Source organism: Solanum verrucosum, unplaced genomic scaffold (assembly GCF_900185275.1).
Source record: "Solanum verrucosum unplaced genomic scaffold, falcon-dt-bn FXZP01000027.1, whole genome shotgun sequence".
Lineage (NCBI taxonomy): Eukaryota > Viridiplantae > Streptophyta > Magnoliopsida > Solanales > Solanaceae > Solanum > Solanum verrucosum.
In genome coordinates this window covers 143,842-163,987 of record NW_026020214.1, presented here as the reverse complement: position 1 = coordinate 163,987, position 20,146 = coordinate 143,842, and the positions used below count along the sequence as shown (strand labels likewise).

Genomic DNA, 20,146 nt, shown 5'->3' with positions numbered 1-20,146 from the left:
TAATCATAGGAGCTATAATAATATTGATAGACTTTAAAATATACCAAGGAGATAATATAACATTAGGAATAAAATGGTTAGAAGAAATGAAACCATATAACCTAAAAACCACACAATTAATAATAACTTGTAAAAACAAAAAGATCATAATAAAAAGAGCAGTATGAAAATTTATATACTTGCAAAAATAATAGTAGAAAATTACTACAACAGATATTGCACTCCAATGATAGATACAGGAGCAGAAGCAAACATGTGTAAACATAATTGTCTACCAGATGAAAAATGGGAGAAACTAAAAACATCTATAGTTGTCACAGGATTTAATAATGAAGGAAGTATGATAACATATAAAGCAAAAAATAAAAGTTACAAATATGGGATAAAATATTAACTATAGAAGATATATATAGTTATGAATTTATAAATAAAGACATGCTTTTAGGAATGCCATTTGTAGAAAAACTATATCCCCATGTAATAACAAAAACACATTGGTGGTTTACCACACCATGTAAACAAAAGATAGGAGCAAAAACAGTAAATAATAAAAACAGAAAGCCTACACCATGGATTAAAGGAAGTGAAAAAATCACTCAAAAACTAGAAAATGTTAAGGAAAATACCCACAATATAGAATTAATAATATTTTCAATAGATAAATTAAAATTAATTCAAGAAAAAATAGATATATTATATAGTGAAGATCCCTTAAAAGGATGGGAGAAACATAAAACAAAGGTAAGAATTGAATTGATTGATGAAAATAGTATAATAACCCAAAAACCATTGAAATATAATTTTGAGGATTTAAAAGAATTTAGAATGCATATAAAAGAATTATTAGAAAACAAATATATTCAAGAAAGGAATAGCAAACATACAAGTCCAGCATTTATAGTAAATAAACACAACGAACAGAAAAGAGGTAAAAGTCGTATGGTTATTGACTATAGAAATTTGAATGCAAAAACAAAAAACATATAATTACCCCATACATAACAAAGTATTAAAAGTAAGTCAAATACAAGGATACAATTATTTTAGCAAATTTGATTGTAAATCAGGATTTTATCATCTAAAGTTAGAAGAAGAATCTAAAAATTTAACAGCCTTTACAGTACCACAAGGATTCTATGAATGGAACGTACTACCTTTTGGATACAAAAATGCACCAGGAAGATACCAACATTTCATGGATAATTATTTTAATCAACTAGAAAATTGTATAGTATACATAGATGATATATTGTTATATTCACGGACAGAAGAAGATCATATACAATTATTAGAAAAATTCATACATATTATAACACACTCAGGAATAAGTTTAAGTAAGAAAAAGGCAGAAATAATGAAAAATCAGATAGAATTTTTAGGAATACAAATAGATAAGAATGGTATTAAAATGCAAAACCACATAGTTATACAAAAAAGAAATTACAATCATTTTTAGGATTGGTAAACCAGGTAAGAGAATATATACCTAATTTAGCAGAAAATCTAAAACCATTGCACAAAAAATTGAAGAAAGACGTAGAATATTATTTTGATAAAAAAGATCAAGAACAAATACAAAAAATAAAATCATTATGTAAGACGTTACCTAAATTATATTTTCCAGATGAAAATAAAAAATTTATATACATAGTAGAATCAGATGCAAGCAAAATAAGTTATGGAGGAGTACAAAAATAAAACATCATTGTAGATATTACTCAGGGACATTTACAAATCCCGAAATAAAATGGGAAATAAATAGAAAAGAATTATATGCACTATATAAATGTTTATTTGCTTTTGAACCATCTATAGTATATAATAAGTTTATTGTAAGAACAGATAATACGCAGGTAAAATAGTGGATCACAGGAAGATACAAGATTCGGTAACAACCAAAGAAATACGGAGACTAGTATTAAATATACATAATTTTACATTTACAATAGAAGTGATAAGTACTAACAAAAATGTCATTGCAGATTACATTTCAAGACAAAGCTACACAGACGGATCTAGACAACGAAAATGCTATTGAAAAGATATTCAATGCTATGACATTGCTTTGCACAAAAGTTGATAGCCTAGATAAAGAGATACAACAAATGAAAGGTCAGCAGCATGACAATAAATATGCGAAGCTAAGTCGATCTGAAGACTTGAAAACTCCAGAGCTAGAAGGTGACGATGGGAAACACCAAAAAATCCAAACTAATAATTTCTTACATGCAGCTACAGGAAGCACCTCTGCAACAAAGGAAGAAAACAAAAACAGATATATCAATACAAATATGAACAAGATATTTGAAAAACCATTTATACCAAAAACCCAAAAAGAATTATTTATACCACCTCAGCTCAATACATATAAGAAAAGCCTAGGACAAAACAAGAAGACATATAATCATATAACCAGAGCCTATATAGAAAATATTCACTAAATACAAACCTTCTTAAACCTAAACCCCAGATCTTAAAATACGAAAAACCCCAATGAAGACTATATTACCTAAAATCTACAAGGATATAACAAATTGATTGCACAACCAGGAACTAGTACCAATCTAGTAGGAACTTGCTATCACTATGGACTACTTAGTACAGTATATACCATAACAGGAGACGAGATATCAACCGGAGCTACACAAAGCATTTATGCATTACAAGAGAATCACTAAAGGAACATTATTTTATATAAAATTTTATTCAGCACCAGCCGAGATATTATATGACGAAATCAAACCTATTATACAAGTAATAAATATTGGATTAACAAGAGAGATGATAATACCAGAAAAGATAGAGAAACAAGAAGAAATACAAAAGATAGAGATACCCGGATTTTATGCAAGGAAAAGAGTTATTGGAATAGCTACAATATTGAATGGGTTATCAACCAATTATTTAAGTGGAAATTCAGTATGGAGTTATTACTCTAGAGAACAAACCATGATATATTCAAATTCTAGAGAAACCAGAGAAGCAGATATGGAAGAGATACGTCAATGAATATTAAGTCTACTAAAACCAGAGCAACAACCAACTACAAGAGCTATACGACAAAGATTTATTTCACCAGAGATAATGGCAAATTATTGCAGAACTATTGGACACAAATACCCAGACCATCAATGCTCAAAGTGTTATGGCGAAGTTAATGTTATACCAGCTGTCAATCTAGAGTAAAGAAGGTCGACAAGATAAAAAATCAGCAAAGAAAAAAGTTATTTGTCTTCGAGTGCACAATTGATCAGTGTTCGAGTAATTTCAACCTTGTTGTGTGCATTTATGTTTAGTCTTATGCAACACTATTTGTAGACATCCTTATTGAACTGGTGATCTTGAGTTTTACTTTAGGACAAATGAAAGTTTAAGTTGGGGATGTGATGAGTTCGAGATTTGGACTCATTTAGGGCTTTGTGTTGACAATGTTAGTGCCTCAATTGCCTAATCTAGGCTTTAAACTGATGTTAAAGTGTTGATTTGTAGCATATAAGGCTAAGGAGCAAGGTAAAGATACTACCGAACAAAAAGACACAAACAAGCCAAAGGAATGGAGAAGAACGAGCTTGGCGATTGCCAAGACCACTCGGCGGTTTGCTGAGTGGCTCCTTAGCCTGCCCAATTTTACAGTACATCACGTCTGAGATGAGAGAAATTTGGGCGACTTGTGTTCCATATTGGTGAATTGCCGAATGGATCGGCGAAAGGGAGTTGTACTGCCAAAAGAACATAATGAGCAGTGAAGATGCAAGCGGATTGGCGATCAAATAGAACAAAAGGTGAATCGCGGAAGTGATCGGCGATCCCGATATAGATCGTCCAAATTTACAGTACAAATGGGCTAAAAACATGAAGGAAAAAGGTAATGAACTGGGACAAATGGCGCATCGCCAAACAATCAGCGAAGTCCGACTTTCATCGTCGATTAACCCCAAAAGGTCAAATTTTGAATCAATATAAATTGATTTTTTGAAGAGAGAGAAAGCATCACAACATTGAGAAACTCTTACCTAGAACAAAGAAAACACTGTTCTTGCTCAATTTTTGAAGTTTTGAAGTAGATTTACAAATTGGGTCTCTTAATTAAACCAAAGTTTCCTCTTTTAAGGTTGAAAAAATCAATACTCTATCATGGATCTTGTTGTAAGTATTAAATTTCTACTTTTTGACATGACTAGCTAAAACCCCCAATCTTGGGAGTTTGACCATGTGATCAATTGCTAATTTAGCTGATGGGTGTTAGAAATTATTGATTGTTTTGCTTAATCAAAGTGGGTCTAATTTATTGTTGTTGTTATTATGCTGCTTTGCATATTTCTTGCATTGCCCTTTGTATTTTATGCTTGCTTGAGAGAGAAGTCTAAAACCAACGCGATAAATTAACACTCATAGTAATTGGGTTACTATGGTTCAGCTCGAGAGAGTTAATTCGAAGCCCGGTTTTACCTTTCTAGCTCGAGAGAGTAGATGGAGTGAGATTGTGGGATGGTCTTCATGTTTTGTCTATTGAGTTTTGAGTGAACTCATTTGAAGCGAGGTAGTTGTTCGAGAGAAAAATATCTCATCTAGGGTCCTTTCTACTCGCGGTGATTTAGTAACTTTCAAAGGCTATCTAGCACCCCTCTAGCACAATTGGTAGTTGATTGGTCATTCCCCCAAGTATCTCTCAATCGTTTTACCATTCTTGCTATTTCTTGTTATCGTGATTGCTAATTAAGATAAATTCTAAACCCCTATTTGACATTTATTGTCACCCCTTTAAAATTGTATATATGTCTTTATCGATAATTTTTATTCCTACAACTGATTAGACCACATTCATACCTCATAACTGAATTCGAGACACGTACAACTCCCTGTGGGTTCGACCCCAACTCTTCGTTGGGTTCTTTACTGCTTAACGATCGGTTGCACCTAGAATTAGAAGGGTGTATTTGAAACGTTAATCAGGGACAATATAGTGCAAACGACACACCAAAAGAACTTTGCGGTGAAGCTCCGGGTTTCCTTTCTGATAGGAAGTGTAATTTACTCACCCACTCAGTATTCTCTCTCTCTCTTCATCTATGTGACGGGCCATCTACCTCAGTAGTGTCTCTCTCTACTCGACATCCCTCTGAAATGCCCCGCTCTAACCAATACCGATCCTGTAGTCATATTCTGCTAATCGGCAGAGTATGGGTTGGGCCTTAAATAAAACGGTGAATGGTAACCTCAGAGATGTCAACGGAGAAGTTCCACACCAGTGTGGCCTAAAGTGGAGGCTAGGCCAGTGGCTTAGCCCTTTTAGGCATTTCATTCTAGACGATAGCGACATAGGAGGCGTATAACTCATGAGTCATCTCCTCGCTAAAATTACCCAGATTATGTGCCATCCACTCACATTTGTGCCTCTGGAACAACTCCTCAATATCAGGCATATTATGAAGGCTCATTGTCAATACCCGACGTTCCTCAATAATGGTCCTAGCCTTCCCTCGATATTAATTGAGAAAATTTACATCATCGTATATGTGATATTGACCCATAACGCACCACTGGTTTGGATCTGTGGCGTTAGGAACCAGCTCAACTCTGTGAGGGCCCAAGGCATCCCCAATGTTATCAGCCTCGGAAGAGGAAGCGATAGTACCGCTAGAACAGGAGCCGGACTGTGACTCTCCAGCTGGTGTGGCTCCCTCATAAGACCGGGGGCAATGACCTCGACCTCATTACTACAAGTAAGTACCTGCTTGGCTTTCTTCTTCGTAGCACGGGGTGCAGTGGGGGAGGCTCGGGTGGTCTCACGGACGTACTCGTCCTCACTGGAGTCCACGATCATGTGGCGGGATGGGGAAACAAACTTAGACTCCCCCCCTTGCGTACACGAGAGCTTTCTTTGGTTCCATGGTACCTAAAGAAGCTTAGTTAGTACTTCAAGAAATCAAAAAGACCCAAGAAAGAATTTTAGAACAAGACTAGGCCTTAGATTAAAGACGAAAATTTCTCAGGCAGTAGCTGGTTCAGAGATGCACGGTGGGTACCTAAAATTTGTTTATGGAGTGACGGGCCGTGGGTCACCTTCGTAGGTCAGGGTTCCCATTGTTTAGTGTTTGATGTTGGAACCACGGATGAGCAGAACGATCTGTCGATGGAACGACGAACCGTAGTCCACATCGTAGTTCGCAACTTAGCCAATTTCATGTGTGCAGGTGGTAAACAGACCACGACCTACGGTTCATAAGTTGACCTACGGTCCGTGGGTTGAGATCGTTGATCAGTGTTGTGCCAGGCATAATATTTTGGATTAAAATTTTTTGGGTTTTTTACTCCTGATGTGCTAGGTTTTTCGCCTATGTCTACGTCTTCTGTATTTACTTCTAAATTCTTTGTATTATCTATGTTTGCTAAAAGTTCCGTATATGTTTCGCTTGTTTCCGAATGTTGTTCTAGATCATCATCGTTTATTTCATCAATTCTTATTTCGGGTAGATTATCTTGGTTATTTTCTTCTTTTTCTCCTAATTCATCTCGTAATTGCAATTTTTCTTTAAATTCAATTATCTCATTTTTTAATTTCGTTTTTTGTTCTTTTTCTTTTTGTTTAATTTCATACATTTCTTTTAATATTGCTAGCTCTTTTTCTAGCTCTATTATTTTAGTATTTTTTACTTCTTCTAATTGTTGTACTTCCTTATGGCTACAAAATTTAACAAATGAAAGCTTAACAACTTTAAGAAATAATAAAAAATTTGATGGTGGAATAGCCACTACAACCATGGAAATACTATATAAATATGAAATAGCTATAAGAAATGAATTTAGCAGTATGACAACAGAGGTAGAAGAACAAAATAAAGAAAAAATCATAAATCGAAATCTAATGACAAAATTAGCAATATGTAATATGTGTTACATAGATGAATATACATGTGCATTTAGAGAATATTATTATAAAGGAACATATAGCATAGAAGAAAGTAAAGAAATAAGAAAATTATATTTTACAAAATTACCAGAACCTTTTAATTCAAAAGTAATAAAAAGTTGGAATGAAGCAGAATTAACAGATACCTTAGGAGCTAGAATAAAATTCTTGCAACGATGGTTTATGGAACTATGTGAAAAACATAAAGAAGAAATAAAGATGGAAAAAATATTAGTAAAAAAACTTAGCATGTTGCAAAAATAAAACAGCACCCCAATTTGGTTGTACGGATAGGTATTATAAAAATAGAAAGAAATATACTAAAAAATATAGATCAAAATACAAATATAAAAAACCAAGAAGAAGGTACTACGTAAAAAATTACAAAACCAAAAGACCATATAGACCAAAAAGAAAACTAACGGAATGTACTTGTTATAATTGTGGAAAATTAGGACATATAGCTAGAGATTGTAAATTACCTAAGAACCCAAAGAAAAAACAAATATCAGAAATAATAATAGACGATGAAAAATATACACAAATAGAATATGTAGATTATGAATTAGAAAGCAATGATAGTATATATGAATTATCGGAAAATGAAATAGATAATGACATAGAAATAGAATCAGATAATGAATCCTATAATATAACAAATGACTGAAGCAGATATACAAACAATAAATAAAGAAAAGCATCAAGACGAAGAATATTTAGAACAAAAAATAATATTTGATAATAGTATATTTGAACAAATAAAAGGAAAAGAATTAGACCTAAGCGTAGCAAAAATATTCGAAATACCAACAGTAAGAAACTGGTTTAAACGACAAAAAGAAGAATATTATGTAGTAAGTCAAAGAGAACATATCATAGATTGCAAATATACTAAAGGAAAGGCCAAAATACCAATAATAAATAAACGAATAATAAATAAAGAAATACAAGATATTAAGGCTAAAAATACAATTAAATATGTACATTTAGGAGGAACAGAAATATTAATAAAAGCATGTTTTAGAGAAGGAATAGATACGCCCATAGAAATATACTTAGCGGATGATAGAATTATACAACCCATAGAAAAAAGTGTAATAAGTGCAGTAAGAGGTAACCTCATATACCAAAAATTTAAATTTATAATAAGTGCTAATTACTCAGTAGCAATAAATGACAGAAATATAGATAAATCATTAGTATTATATTGGAGAATGTCAGGAATAGAACTAGCCCCAGGAAGTAAAATATTTACAGCTAGATGTAAAAACTTATATGTTCTAACAACAAAACACAAAATAACAGCAAAAAATAAAATAGATAAAATAAAAATATAAGATCCCTTTGAAAGAATAGTTACAGTCATAGATAAAAACGATTATAGTTATAATGAAATTGATATAGAAGAAGATTTAGAAATAGTAAAAGAAAGACTAAGCACATCGAAAAGAATAAACGATGAGATACCCCAAACATCATCAAAAATGAGTACCTCAAGGAGAATAGATAAAACCCCACAAAAATCAATAGAAGAAGATATAAAACCATATCATTACTACATAACCGGAATAATGGAACAACGAAAATATTTAATACTAATAGATACAGGACGAGAAGAAAACTATATTACAAGAGAATTAGTAACGGAAGATGAAATAATAACTATTGAACAATCATGCTCCGAACTACCAAAAGCATTAATGTATACCGAAGAAACTACGGAAAAGGAAATAATCATCGGAGGAGTACCAATAGTAATAAAATTCAAAATATATCAAGGAAATGAAAATATCATTTTAGGAATAAAATGGCTAGAACAAGTAAAACCATATAATCTAGAAGATAAACAGTTAACAATAAATTATGAAAATAAAAGAGTAATAATAAAAAGGACTGTAGTATAATAAAAATATGAAAATATATATACTTGCAAAGATAATAATAGAAGGATACTACAACCGATATTATACACCAATGATAGATACGGGAGCAGAAACTAATATATGTAAATACAATTGTTTACCAGAAGATAAATGGGAAAAATTAAAAACACCGATAGTAGTAACAGGATTTAATAATGAAGGAAGCATGATCACATATAAGGCAAAAAATATAAAAGTACAAATATGGGATAAAATATTAACTATAGAAGAAATATATAACTTTGAATTAACTACACAAGATATGCTATTAGGAATGCCATTTTTAGAAAAATTATACCCACATATAATAACAAAAACACACTGGTGGTTCACAACACCGTGTAAACAAAAAATAGGAGCAAAAAGAGTAAATAATAAAAAACGAAAAACAACAGAATGGATAAAAGGAAGTGAAAAAATCACACAAAAATTAGAAAATATAAAAGAAGAAGACCCTAAAATAGAATTAATTATATTCTCTATAGATAAAGTAAAAATAATTCAAGATAAGTTAGAATTATTATATAGTGAGGATCCTTTACAAGGATGGGAAAAACATAAAACAAAAGTAAAAATTGAGCTAATTGATAATAACAGTATAATAACCCAAAAACCATTAAAGTATAATTTTAATGATTTAACCGAGTTTAAGATACATATAGATGAATTACTAGAAAAAGGATATATACAAGAAAGCAATAGTAAGCATACAAGCCCGGCATTTATCGTAAATAAACATAGTGAACAAAAAAGAGGAAAAAGTAGAATGGTTATTGATTATAGAAATTTAAATGCAAAAACTAAAACATATAATTATCCAATACCAAATAAAATACTAAAAATAAGACAAATACAAGGATATAATTATTTTAGCAAATTTGATTGTAAATCAGGATTTTATCACTTAAAACTAGAAGAAGAATCTAAAAAACTAACAGCATTCACTGTACCACAAGGATTTTATGAATGGAATGTATTACCATTTGGATATAAAAACGCACCAGGTAGATATCAACACTTTATGGACAATTACTTTAAACAAATAGAAAATTGTGTAGTGTACATTGATGATATATTATTGTATTCCAAAACACAAGATGAACATATAAGATTATTAGAAAAATTTATACACATAATAGAATATTCAGGTATAAGTCTAAGTAAAAAGAAAGCTGATATAATGAAAAATCAAATAGAATTCTTAGGAATACAAATTGATAAAAACGGAATAAAAATGCAAACACATATAGTACAAAAAATAATTAACTCAAATGAACAACTAGACACAAAAAAGAAATTACAATCGTTCTTAGGACTAGTAAATCAAGTAAGAGAATACATACCAAAATTAGCAGAGAATTTAAAACCATTACAACAAAAATTAAAGAAAGATATAGAATACCAGTTTGATAAAAAAGACCAAATACAAATACAAAAGGTAAAATCATTATGTAAAAACTTACCTAAGTTATATTTTCCAGATGAAAACAAAAAATTTACTTATATAATAGAATCAGATGCGAGTGAAAAAAGTTATGGAGGAATATTAAAATACAGGTATGATGACACTACGATAGAACATCATTGCAGGTATTATTCAGGAACATTTAATAATACAGAAATAAAATGGGAAATAAATAGAAAAGAATTATACTCAGTATATAAGTGTTTATTATCATTTGAACCATATATTGTATATAACAAATTTATTATAAGGACAGATAATACACAAGTAAAATGGTGGCTAACAAGAAAAATACAAGATTCGGTAACAACAAAAGAAATAAGGAGATTGGTATTAAATATATTAAATTTTACATTTACAATTGAAGTAATAAAAACTGATAAGAATGTTATTGCAGATTACTTATCAAGACAAAGCTACTCAGACTGAGACTGAGGAAGAAGATACAATTGAAAAACTACTCAAAGCCATAACTACACTTTGTATAAAAGTGGATAGTATGGACAACGAGATACAAAAGCTAAAGACTAATGAAGATAATCTGAAGTCTAAAGCTAGTCAGCAGCATGACTATAAAAATGCGGAGCTACGTCGACCGGAAGACGGAAAAAACCCAGAGCTAAAAGGAGACGATGGGAAACTCCTTAAAACCCATAACGTTTGTTTAAATACAGCTGCAGGTACAAGTAAACAAGTTAGCGATAAACAACATAAAAATGCTAACTTAAACCAGCTATTTGCAAAACCATTTACCCAAAGGACACCTAGACATGTGTCTATAGAACCACAAACATCTACATACGCAGATAGCTTACAAAATCAAAATGAGAAAAAGACATATAACTACATCACACGAACCTATATTGAAAACATCCACAAAATTCAAACCTATTTAAACTGCAACCCCAGATCAACTACAAAAGAACCAAACCAAGATTATTTAACCCAAAGATTGCAAGGTTATAATAAACTGATTGCACAACCAAAAACTAACGCCAACCTAGTAAGGACATGTTATAACTATGGATTACTAAATACTGTATATACATATGACGGAGAAGAAGTTAGTGGAATACCAGAACTATACAAAGCATTTATCACATACAAAAGAGTTACGAAAGGAAATTTATTTTATATAAAATTCTATACGGCACCAGCGGAGATATTATATGAGGAGATAAAGCCTCCGATACAGGTTATCAAGATAGGACTGACTAAAGATATGATTATACCCGAAGATATCGGACAACAAGAAGAGATATGCAAAATAGAGATACCAAGTTTTTATGCCAACAAAAGAATAATTGGTATATCAACTATCATACAAGAGTTAGCAAATAATTATTTAAATGGAAATGCTATATGGAGCTACTATGCAAGAGACCAGTTAATGATTTATTCCAATTCAAGAGAGCTAAGGAAAGCAGATATGGATGAAGTCCAGAGATGGATTTTATCATTACTTAAGCCAGAAGAACGACCTACGACACGAGCATTAAAAGAAGGATTTATTTCAGCAGAATTATTAACCAGATATTGTAAACTAATTGGTCATAAATATCCGGACCATATATGTTCAAAGTGCAACGGAGAAGATATTATAATTCCAGATGTCCAGCTGGAATAATTAACGAGGAAGAAAACAAGAAGAAGCGGAAAAAGTTATGTCAAAGATAAGAACGGAAGGAAGATATATGTAATAATGTAAAATGTAAAGTTAGTCAAAGATATGTGTCATAAGGTAGATATGAAGTAGGTATGGGTCTTTTGTCATCAAATAATGACAAATGTAGATAGTGTAGATTGTAAATAAAAGTCGTAAAGGCATGTGCATATTAGACAAGTGTAAAAGTTAGGTGTAAATAAGTCTTAATAAGATAAAATAGGAACTATTCATGAATAGTAGTCATGAATAGTAGTAAATAGTAGTGGACAGGTGTAAAAAACGTGTTAGGATAAGTATTTAGAATAGTAAGTTTGTATGTCTATATAAGGAATCAGATGTAAATGTTATAAGGCAGGCATTGCCTAACTTAATAAAAACTTTCTTATAAACACTCTCTCTTTTAAGATACTAATTACTTAAAAAGTTAATGGATAAATCTGAAATCCAGTCAGATATTTCAGATAGCATGGCTAAGCAAGAGGCAAAGGTATTTTGTTCAAAAAATATGCAGAACTAATTTCTTATATTCCTGAATATCATATATGTGATTGAATAAGTTTATGTTAGTTATTATGTATTAGAATTATTTGAATCATGATTTCTAGTTTATTAGCACACTGGAAACAGGGAGAAAACTTCTATACTATGCCATCCTAATGTTGAAACCGGTAGGCGAGGAAGCCGTTTAGGGGAGTAAACAAAGTTGAGGCGCTGATAAGAAGGAAGTATCCGCTAAAGTACGATGCTAGTAGTGACAGGAAAACATGATAAAAATAATCTAGTTCATAATGATCTAATATGAATTTAATCAATTATGAATATGATAGGAAGGAATAATTTGAAAATAAAAACTGCATAGACAACGAACATGACTACATATATGCATGACGAAATGATAAAAAACTACGAAACTTTAATCTTATATATACTTAACAATATAGAAATAATTGAATTAAGGAGAATAATATGGGAAAAAATATTTAATGATTACGAATCAGAAAATATATTGAATCAAGAATGGTATGAAATAGATTTACAAGATCTATATTTAGATAATGAAAGAATAGAATGGTACGATATATTAGAAATAAATTCAGACTAAAATGAAATACGAATATTTACAATATTGGACAGAATCTATAGAAGATATAAAATTATTAGAACAATTAATGAAAGAAAATTTATGGATGTATCAAAGAACCCAAGATATGTTATATTTAGAATATATCATAAATAATATTAATGAAATGTTCAGATTAAAACAATTATCAGAAGAATATTACAATAAATATTATTACATATTACCATGAATTTAGTACTACCTAAAAGTAATATTAAAGAGATATCAAAATTAAGACACTTAGTAAAAAGATATTATAATAAAATCTTGAAAATAAGTTACTCACCTACCACACTATCATCTACCACACTACTACTTCCATGAATCCCCCAGCTAATGGACTCTCCTGAGGCATCACTGTATCAACTACCTATAACTCAAGATATATCTGCTAGCGCTTATCAGATAACTAGTTACTTTATGTTAGATTTTGAACTTGCTAAATATACAAATCTTATTCCTGCTAAAGTTTGTCATTCAGAACATCTACGTATAAACGATATTTACGTTTTCTTTCTATCGGAGCTTATAGAGTACCTTAAAGCCGTTGGGAATAAATTATTTAAGGATGGTCCTTTTATTATCAAATATGTATGCTGAGAATCTATATAATGAGTTAAATACGCCTTTACGGTTAGGGAAAAAGGAATGCTTGGAACTAGCTACTCATATAGAAACTTTCCTTAAAAAGAGATTTCCTCATATAGTCAACCTAATGACTTTAATACGAGCTGTAGGCTGGGTTGTATCTGCAAGTGCATTTGCACCTGTCTACTATTCAACCCCTATGTTTACTATAGTCCAGGACTATATGAAATCTAAAGCTGTTAATATATGGTTATATGATCATCACAGCAAGAAAAGACGCCAGGTAACGCTACGTGTTCCCACACCGAACGTGATCAAAGAAAGACTACATCAACTATTTTTGTGAATTTTATTCATCTGAAAGATGCTATTATAGCATTTAATATGATAAAAAATGTGAAAAGCGGGGGATACCTATATATACAGTTCACGATAATTTCATCACTACCATGGATTTCTCACATGCTATGGGTGACAGTTACATCGAAATCTTATTAAATAGCCACCACCCAATGGAATATATAAACTCGTTCCTTGCGATAAATCTCTTTGATAAAGTCCGTACCCCCGGTGGGCTGTGTCAAATAGATCGAGATGGATGCTTCATTGGAGATGAGTTGCACAGCCGCCTTGATAATATACCCTAAAGAATACAAATTGACAAAAAAAAAGGGAAATATGGTATAAGCGGCTTACTGAGATCTCCCAAGAGTACTATCATTATATTCTATCTATACGATTTACGCATTCAGCCCCTATACCTAAATGTATAAAATTGTCTTCTAATTCATCCTATTATACTAGATTAGATATGTACCGCAGGGAAATACGTAAATGGAGATATTACCCTTATATTTATAGTTTGCACTTATGAATAAGACTAACACATCAATGATGATGTGTAAGGTAATAAGGAAAAGACCTTACGATACCAGGATTAGTATGGACTACTTAGGGTGTCTTTTATATATCAGCAAAACTTATTGTAAAGATCCCTATCCCGCGCTGAGAATAGCTTACGCTGAACTGATCGACTGTTTATTAATATGTAAAGAGTGTGAGATTATATTGAATCTTGTTATGTACCTACTATTCAAGTACGCATACCCTAAAGATTCGGAGTATGGTAAATTCACTATTCATTATAGCATGGAAACCACTAGCGGTATAATCACTTATGCCATAGGCTAAGCTATCACGTTTAGAGTGGGTGGGGTAAATCAGCCTATCTGACTATGTTAGGGTAAAGGCAGAGGCTTACGGCGATGCAATTCTAACTGACATAATCATTCAAAGCTACTATGATCAAAATATCTCTAGTGTAGAGATTTATATCTCTAATGATCATATACCTCGCTTGATCATTGAAAGCGTGGTAAGCGATGAGATGTATGATCGTATAGCTGTGCGAAAGATTGAAAATCATAAACCTAAGTACCTTAAGCATATCACAAGACTCAAACTGAATTGTAAGAAAAAAATATCCTTCATTGTTGCAGATACTGAAACTTGCCTAGATTCTCATCAAATGTAGGGTCCGGCGATTTTCAGTTCCATTCTGGTGGATTGGCTTCTAGAAGAGCAAGGAGTTGAAGACTTGGTGAGTCCTCATATGTCCCTTCGGGGACATCCGATAAAATTGGAACGATACAGAGAAGATTAGCATGGCCCCTGCGCAAGGATGACACGCACAAATCGGTGAGTCCTCATATCATCGAGGATTTTTTCACCTATCCTTTATGTCTTTATTTTATGTTTTAGACTTTTGTATGGGATGAGTCCCGAGGATATTCATGTTCTAGATGGTTTGAGATAGGTTTAATAAGACTTCCGCCTTGCTTTTATAAAGACTTTGATTGTATGGAAAATGTTTTAAAATTTCCTCACTTTTCTATTATCTTATGTTATGATATGTTAAGTGGCTTACTGGAGTCCTTCGGGATTCTATGTGCCATGTTATGTTTAGGTTGTACCCCTGGGTCGTGACAAAACATTATGTTGGAAAACATTCAACATACTGGTAACCACATCGGGAGAACCCTCTTGTTCACCACGTGTCTGAAGTGCATTTAATTGGTTTTGTTTTGGAGCATTGGAACTCGAACCACTATAAAGAGCTTGCTTGCCCTCTCTTCCTTTAGTCGTAAGCATTGGGAAATCCCTCATCTTAAGACCACTCTTACCAAATCTCAAGCAACCATCAGTGTCGGTTATGCACTTTCCCTCGTGCTTCTTTCCACACATAATACAAGAAAACATTGGCAATGAAGATCCACTACCATTTCCTTCTTCAGGCTTAGGGCTAGACACCTTATCTTTATAGACCTTAGGAGGAGCATTGGAGTAACCTTGAAAGGAAAACCTTTGTTGAAACCTAGGACGAACATGTCCATCGGACCTTGCATGAGAGAAATTACCATCACCGGTCTTAACCCTCTTTGTTTCTATATACTTTCCCTTAAGTTTCTCACCTTCGATCTGTTCAGCATGAACCATGAGACAAGAGATGTCCATGTAATTAATGAGCATGGTGTGGTACGACACTCTTTAACCACCATTCAAACACACATGAAACGAACTTACTCAACATTTCCCTTGGATCGGCAACCATTGTTGAAGCAAACTTAGAAAGTTGTGTGAACTTCAAAGCATATTCCCTCAAACTCATATTTCCTTGACAAAGGTTGATAAACTCTAGCACCTTTGCTTCCCTTATCTCAAGGGGAAAGAACCTATCAATGAAAGCAGCCATAAACTTCTCCTAATAAAGAGGACCCGCATCCCGGTCTCCCTTCTTTCCATTGGTTGAACTAAGTTTGACCAACACCATTGTAACAACCCAAAAAATTGTAAGTTGAACTAGTGGGTTCTAGAGCCTTTCGTAAGAGTTTTGGAGTGATGATTAAGGGTTAAAAACACAAGAAATGGTTCCCGTACTTAGAATGAGGGTTATAGGGTTTAAACATCCGGGTACGACCCCCCAAGGACCACCCAAGGGGTCCTTGAGGGGGACCCTAAAGACTAACCACTCAAAGGTTCCTAGAAACCCAACATAGGTCACATAGTAGTGACCTACAGATGGCCATTCACGCCTAGTAGATGGACCCACACCTCATAGGTTGGGGTCGTGAGTCAAGGCCTGCAAAAGACTCTAAAAAGGAGCTGCAGTCCCAAACCACGGAGCCAACCACGGCCAGTAGACCCACCCACGGTCCATGGGTGGTGGTCTCGTGAATTGGGTTGTTTTTACAACTTTTTAGTTTAAGTTAGGGGTTTTGGAATTAGTAAGGTATTTAATTAGGGGTTAGGGGAGGTCAGTTAATAAGTTAATTAATCACCTATAAAAGATAATAGACCCCTAAAACTAAGTCATTAACTCATTCATCTTAAGACCCCAAAGAACCTAAGCTGTCCAAAAAGAGCATGACCCACAGATTGGACCTACTGGCCGTGGATCCATCCATGCCTCGTGGTATTTCTCCATAGGTCAAGGGCCTAGATGAAAATCCCCAGTCTCCATCCACGACTGGAAAGCACGACCCGTAGGTCCACTCACGATCCGTGAGTGGTGGGCGTGAATGTCCAAAATCTCGGCCAAGGTAACTGGGATTCCAATTAATTTTTTTAATTAAGTTTTCATTAAGGGTCATTTTATATGGACTTATTACACCTATATAAACTATTTTAAGTCATTAAAACACTTTTGAAGAAATCATAACCCAAGACCCCAAATCAAATCCCAACTTCCTTTCCCTCCCAAAATCTTCTCTCTAGACTTCATTGAAGAACAAAGGAAGGGATCAAGCTAGGGCTCCAAGAAGAGGGATTTTTCATATTAATTTGATGGGATTCTATGTCTAAGGTATGGATGCTTTTCATTCTTGGTTAGTTATCACCAAGAAGCCCCTTCAACTATGATAGCATCCAAGGAAGCTCTACTCCATTGAAGGGCAAGGATGACGCTTTAGAAACTCCAAGGAGGCCCATAACAAGATCTCAAACCAAGGAGTTCAATGATAAGCTCAATGGGCTTCAATCGCTGATCCAAAGGTTTTTTATTGGGGAAGAAGAGCTCAAGCCCAAGGGAGAGGAATTGTCCAAATGCTACAATTATTTGGTGGCCCAAATTCAAGCCCAAGATGAGGAATTTTAAGGTCCAATTTCGTGCAAAAAAGGTCAAGAAGAGTCCAAGAATCAGCCACAACAAGAGTTGCTTTCTGCCCAAGTTTTGAGAGAAGACTAGTCAAACTTTCCAAGATTGTCAAGATTCTTTTCCTAGTTGGGATTTACCTTATTTATTTATTTATATATAGGTTATTAATATTTTCCTTAGTCTATTTATGGTCTCCTAAGTACCATTTAATGCTTTCCTAGAAGTACTAAATTTGTTCCTAGTTAGGTTACTTTATTTCCTTTCTAGAGTAGGATTCCTTGTAATTGTTTTTTTTTAGGGTTTGGCTTCTTGGACGTTTTTCCCTTCTCCTATATATAGGAGTCCTTTTCATTCATTAAAGACAATTTAGATTGATATTAATAATATTTGAGAGAGTTCTTTGAACCTTTGTGACTTGTTCTTTGAGAATTTATCTTTAAACCTTTACTAGTTTCATAGTTTAAGGTATAAAGTAACTTCTTCTTGTGATATCTTTGGTTTCTTTTTGGTATTCTTTAGAAGGTGATTAGTTTCTACATACTAATTATTGTCTTTAGTTACTCATAAAACGGTCAAGATCCGAATCTATCGTTTTGATTCGTTTTCTCAAGTAAAGGCGTTAGATTTCTTCCATAAATCTATACGTTGTTACTTGGATCTTTTCAAGGCCTTAGAACATCTAATCCTTGGAAATTCGTGGATCTTTCCTTCGAATTTCCCATATCTTTATTTAGTTTTTTTTGTTTCTTTTCTTTGTGCTTCCGCATTCTAATATTTAATTCTCTATTTGTGATCTCCCTTAACCTTGCTGTTATCAAACTATGTTTTCAAATCCCCCAAATCTAGGGTTTTCAAATCTAGTCATGGGTCTTCTTCCAAAACGAAATAAATTATTTAATTATGGTTTATTATGATTGTTTAAGATGATTTATGATTGGATTAGTGGAGTATTGATGGATTTTGATGAAAATCTCCCTTGGACCCATGATCTCCCCTTCTTCCTAAATTGTGAACTAGGGTATGACTTGATTGATCATGTAAGCTTACATTTCATGATTATGTTTATGTTTATTAAGTTGTTGAATCATGAAACTCCCCTATCTAAATTGGTAATTCTAGAAGTTAGGGTTGAATCTTGATTCTTAGCCTTGAATGGCAAATAGAGGGTTAGATTTGAACCTTTAAGATTGATGAACTTCTTAGTGAATTGCCTTAGTTTAGTTCACTTATACATGTATTGCTTATTAATGACTCTTGTAGACATGAAATAATTCGATTAGGACTTATATGATGGATCATGGTTGAAGTAGTATTGAGTTTTAGGTTACTTGATGTTATATGTCTATAATTGAGTAAGAATGAAGTATGTGGTTATATTACCTTGAGAATTAGGTATACACGGTGATTATGTGAGGTAATGCTTGAGAGTAAAGCATGTAACATGAAAATGACTTCTAGGGCTCTAAAGGTAAAAGTTAAGATGAACAAGTTAAGTATGTTTTGGCTTAAAGAAAGAAGCTATTTGGCATGTTGAAATGTATATGGCATTATTGTGAAAAGACTTCACCCACATGACCTAAAATATGATCACGTGAGTTTATGCATGAAATGAATGTGTTACTTGAGTCATGGTTGTTATCTATGTTTTATGTGTTGAATGATAGATGTGTTGACTCAATGTGACCCTTAAATACAATATATGTGTATTATGTATGATTGTGGCATTATGTACAAGCTTATGAACACTTAAGAAAGAAGTGTAGATGATGGTAATGTATCTATAGTGTTTGTTGAAAGGTTAGTTCTCATATGCACCTTTACATACTATTATGCATGAAATGTACATGATCATGTTGATCAACTTGAAAGGTGGTGGTGTTTAATTATTGTGTATATTGTGGTATTGATGCAAGATCGTTCTTTCCTATACCCCTATATAAGATTATGTACGATATAATATGACTATGTACGATATGATACGACTATGTACGATATGTTATGACTATGGTTGTATTGTTGTGTTGAATGAAAGGATATTCCCATGAACACACTATGAATATGATGTGAAAGGTTTTCTCACATGTTAATGATTCTAAGGTTGAAAGGACATTCTCACCTAGTGAATATAAGAGCTATCATGGTATATGTTGGTTTGAGTGCCTAGTGCATTCTTGTATGAACCAAAACTTAAGTAAAGACTTTATGTGACATTTAAAGGGAATTAAGCTTAGCACCGAGCGGATATGTATGAAATGGGTTCCTTCACACTAATAGTTAGGTTCACATAATGGTGTCTCATGAGATGGAAACCCGCATGTTAGG

General features: G+C 32.9%; 2 protein-coding genes and 1 non-coding gene across 3 annotated transcripts; 2 read left to right on the top strand and 1 right to left on the bottom strand.

The window, feature by feature from the left end:
* Positions 1 to 10,682: 10,682 nt before the first annotated feature.
* LOC125830615 (uncharacterized) lies at positions 10,683 to 11,246 on the top strand (the record flags this gene model as incomplete). Its single annotated transcript, XM_049509792.1, has 1 exon — positions 10,683 to 11,246. A coding segment is annotated over exon 1 (564 nt), but the record flags the coding sequence as incomplete, so codon positions are not given.
* Positions 11,247 to 13,384: 2,138 nt separating this feature from the next.
* On the bottom strand, positions 13,385 to 16,185 carry LOC125830604 (uncharacterized). The gene is made up of 3 exons (XM_049509782.1): positions 15,690 to 16,185; positions 14,199 to 14,314; positions 13,385 to 13,453 (listed from the first exon to the last, which is right to left on the bottom strand). The coding sequence occupies exons 1-3, from the start codon at positions 16,183 to 16,185 to the stop codon at positions 13,385 to 13,387; spliced, it is 681 nt and encodes a 226-aa protein (XP_049365739.1).
* Positions 15,286 to 15,387, top strand: LOC125830620 (U6 spliceosomal RNA). Its single transcript, XR_007443152.1, has one exon. It is a non-coding gene; the product is annotated as a U6 spliceosomal RNA (small nuclear RNA).
* Positions 16,186 to 20,146: the final 3,961 nt, after the last annotated feature.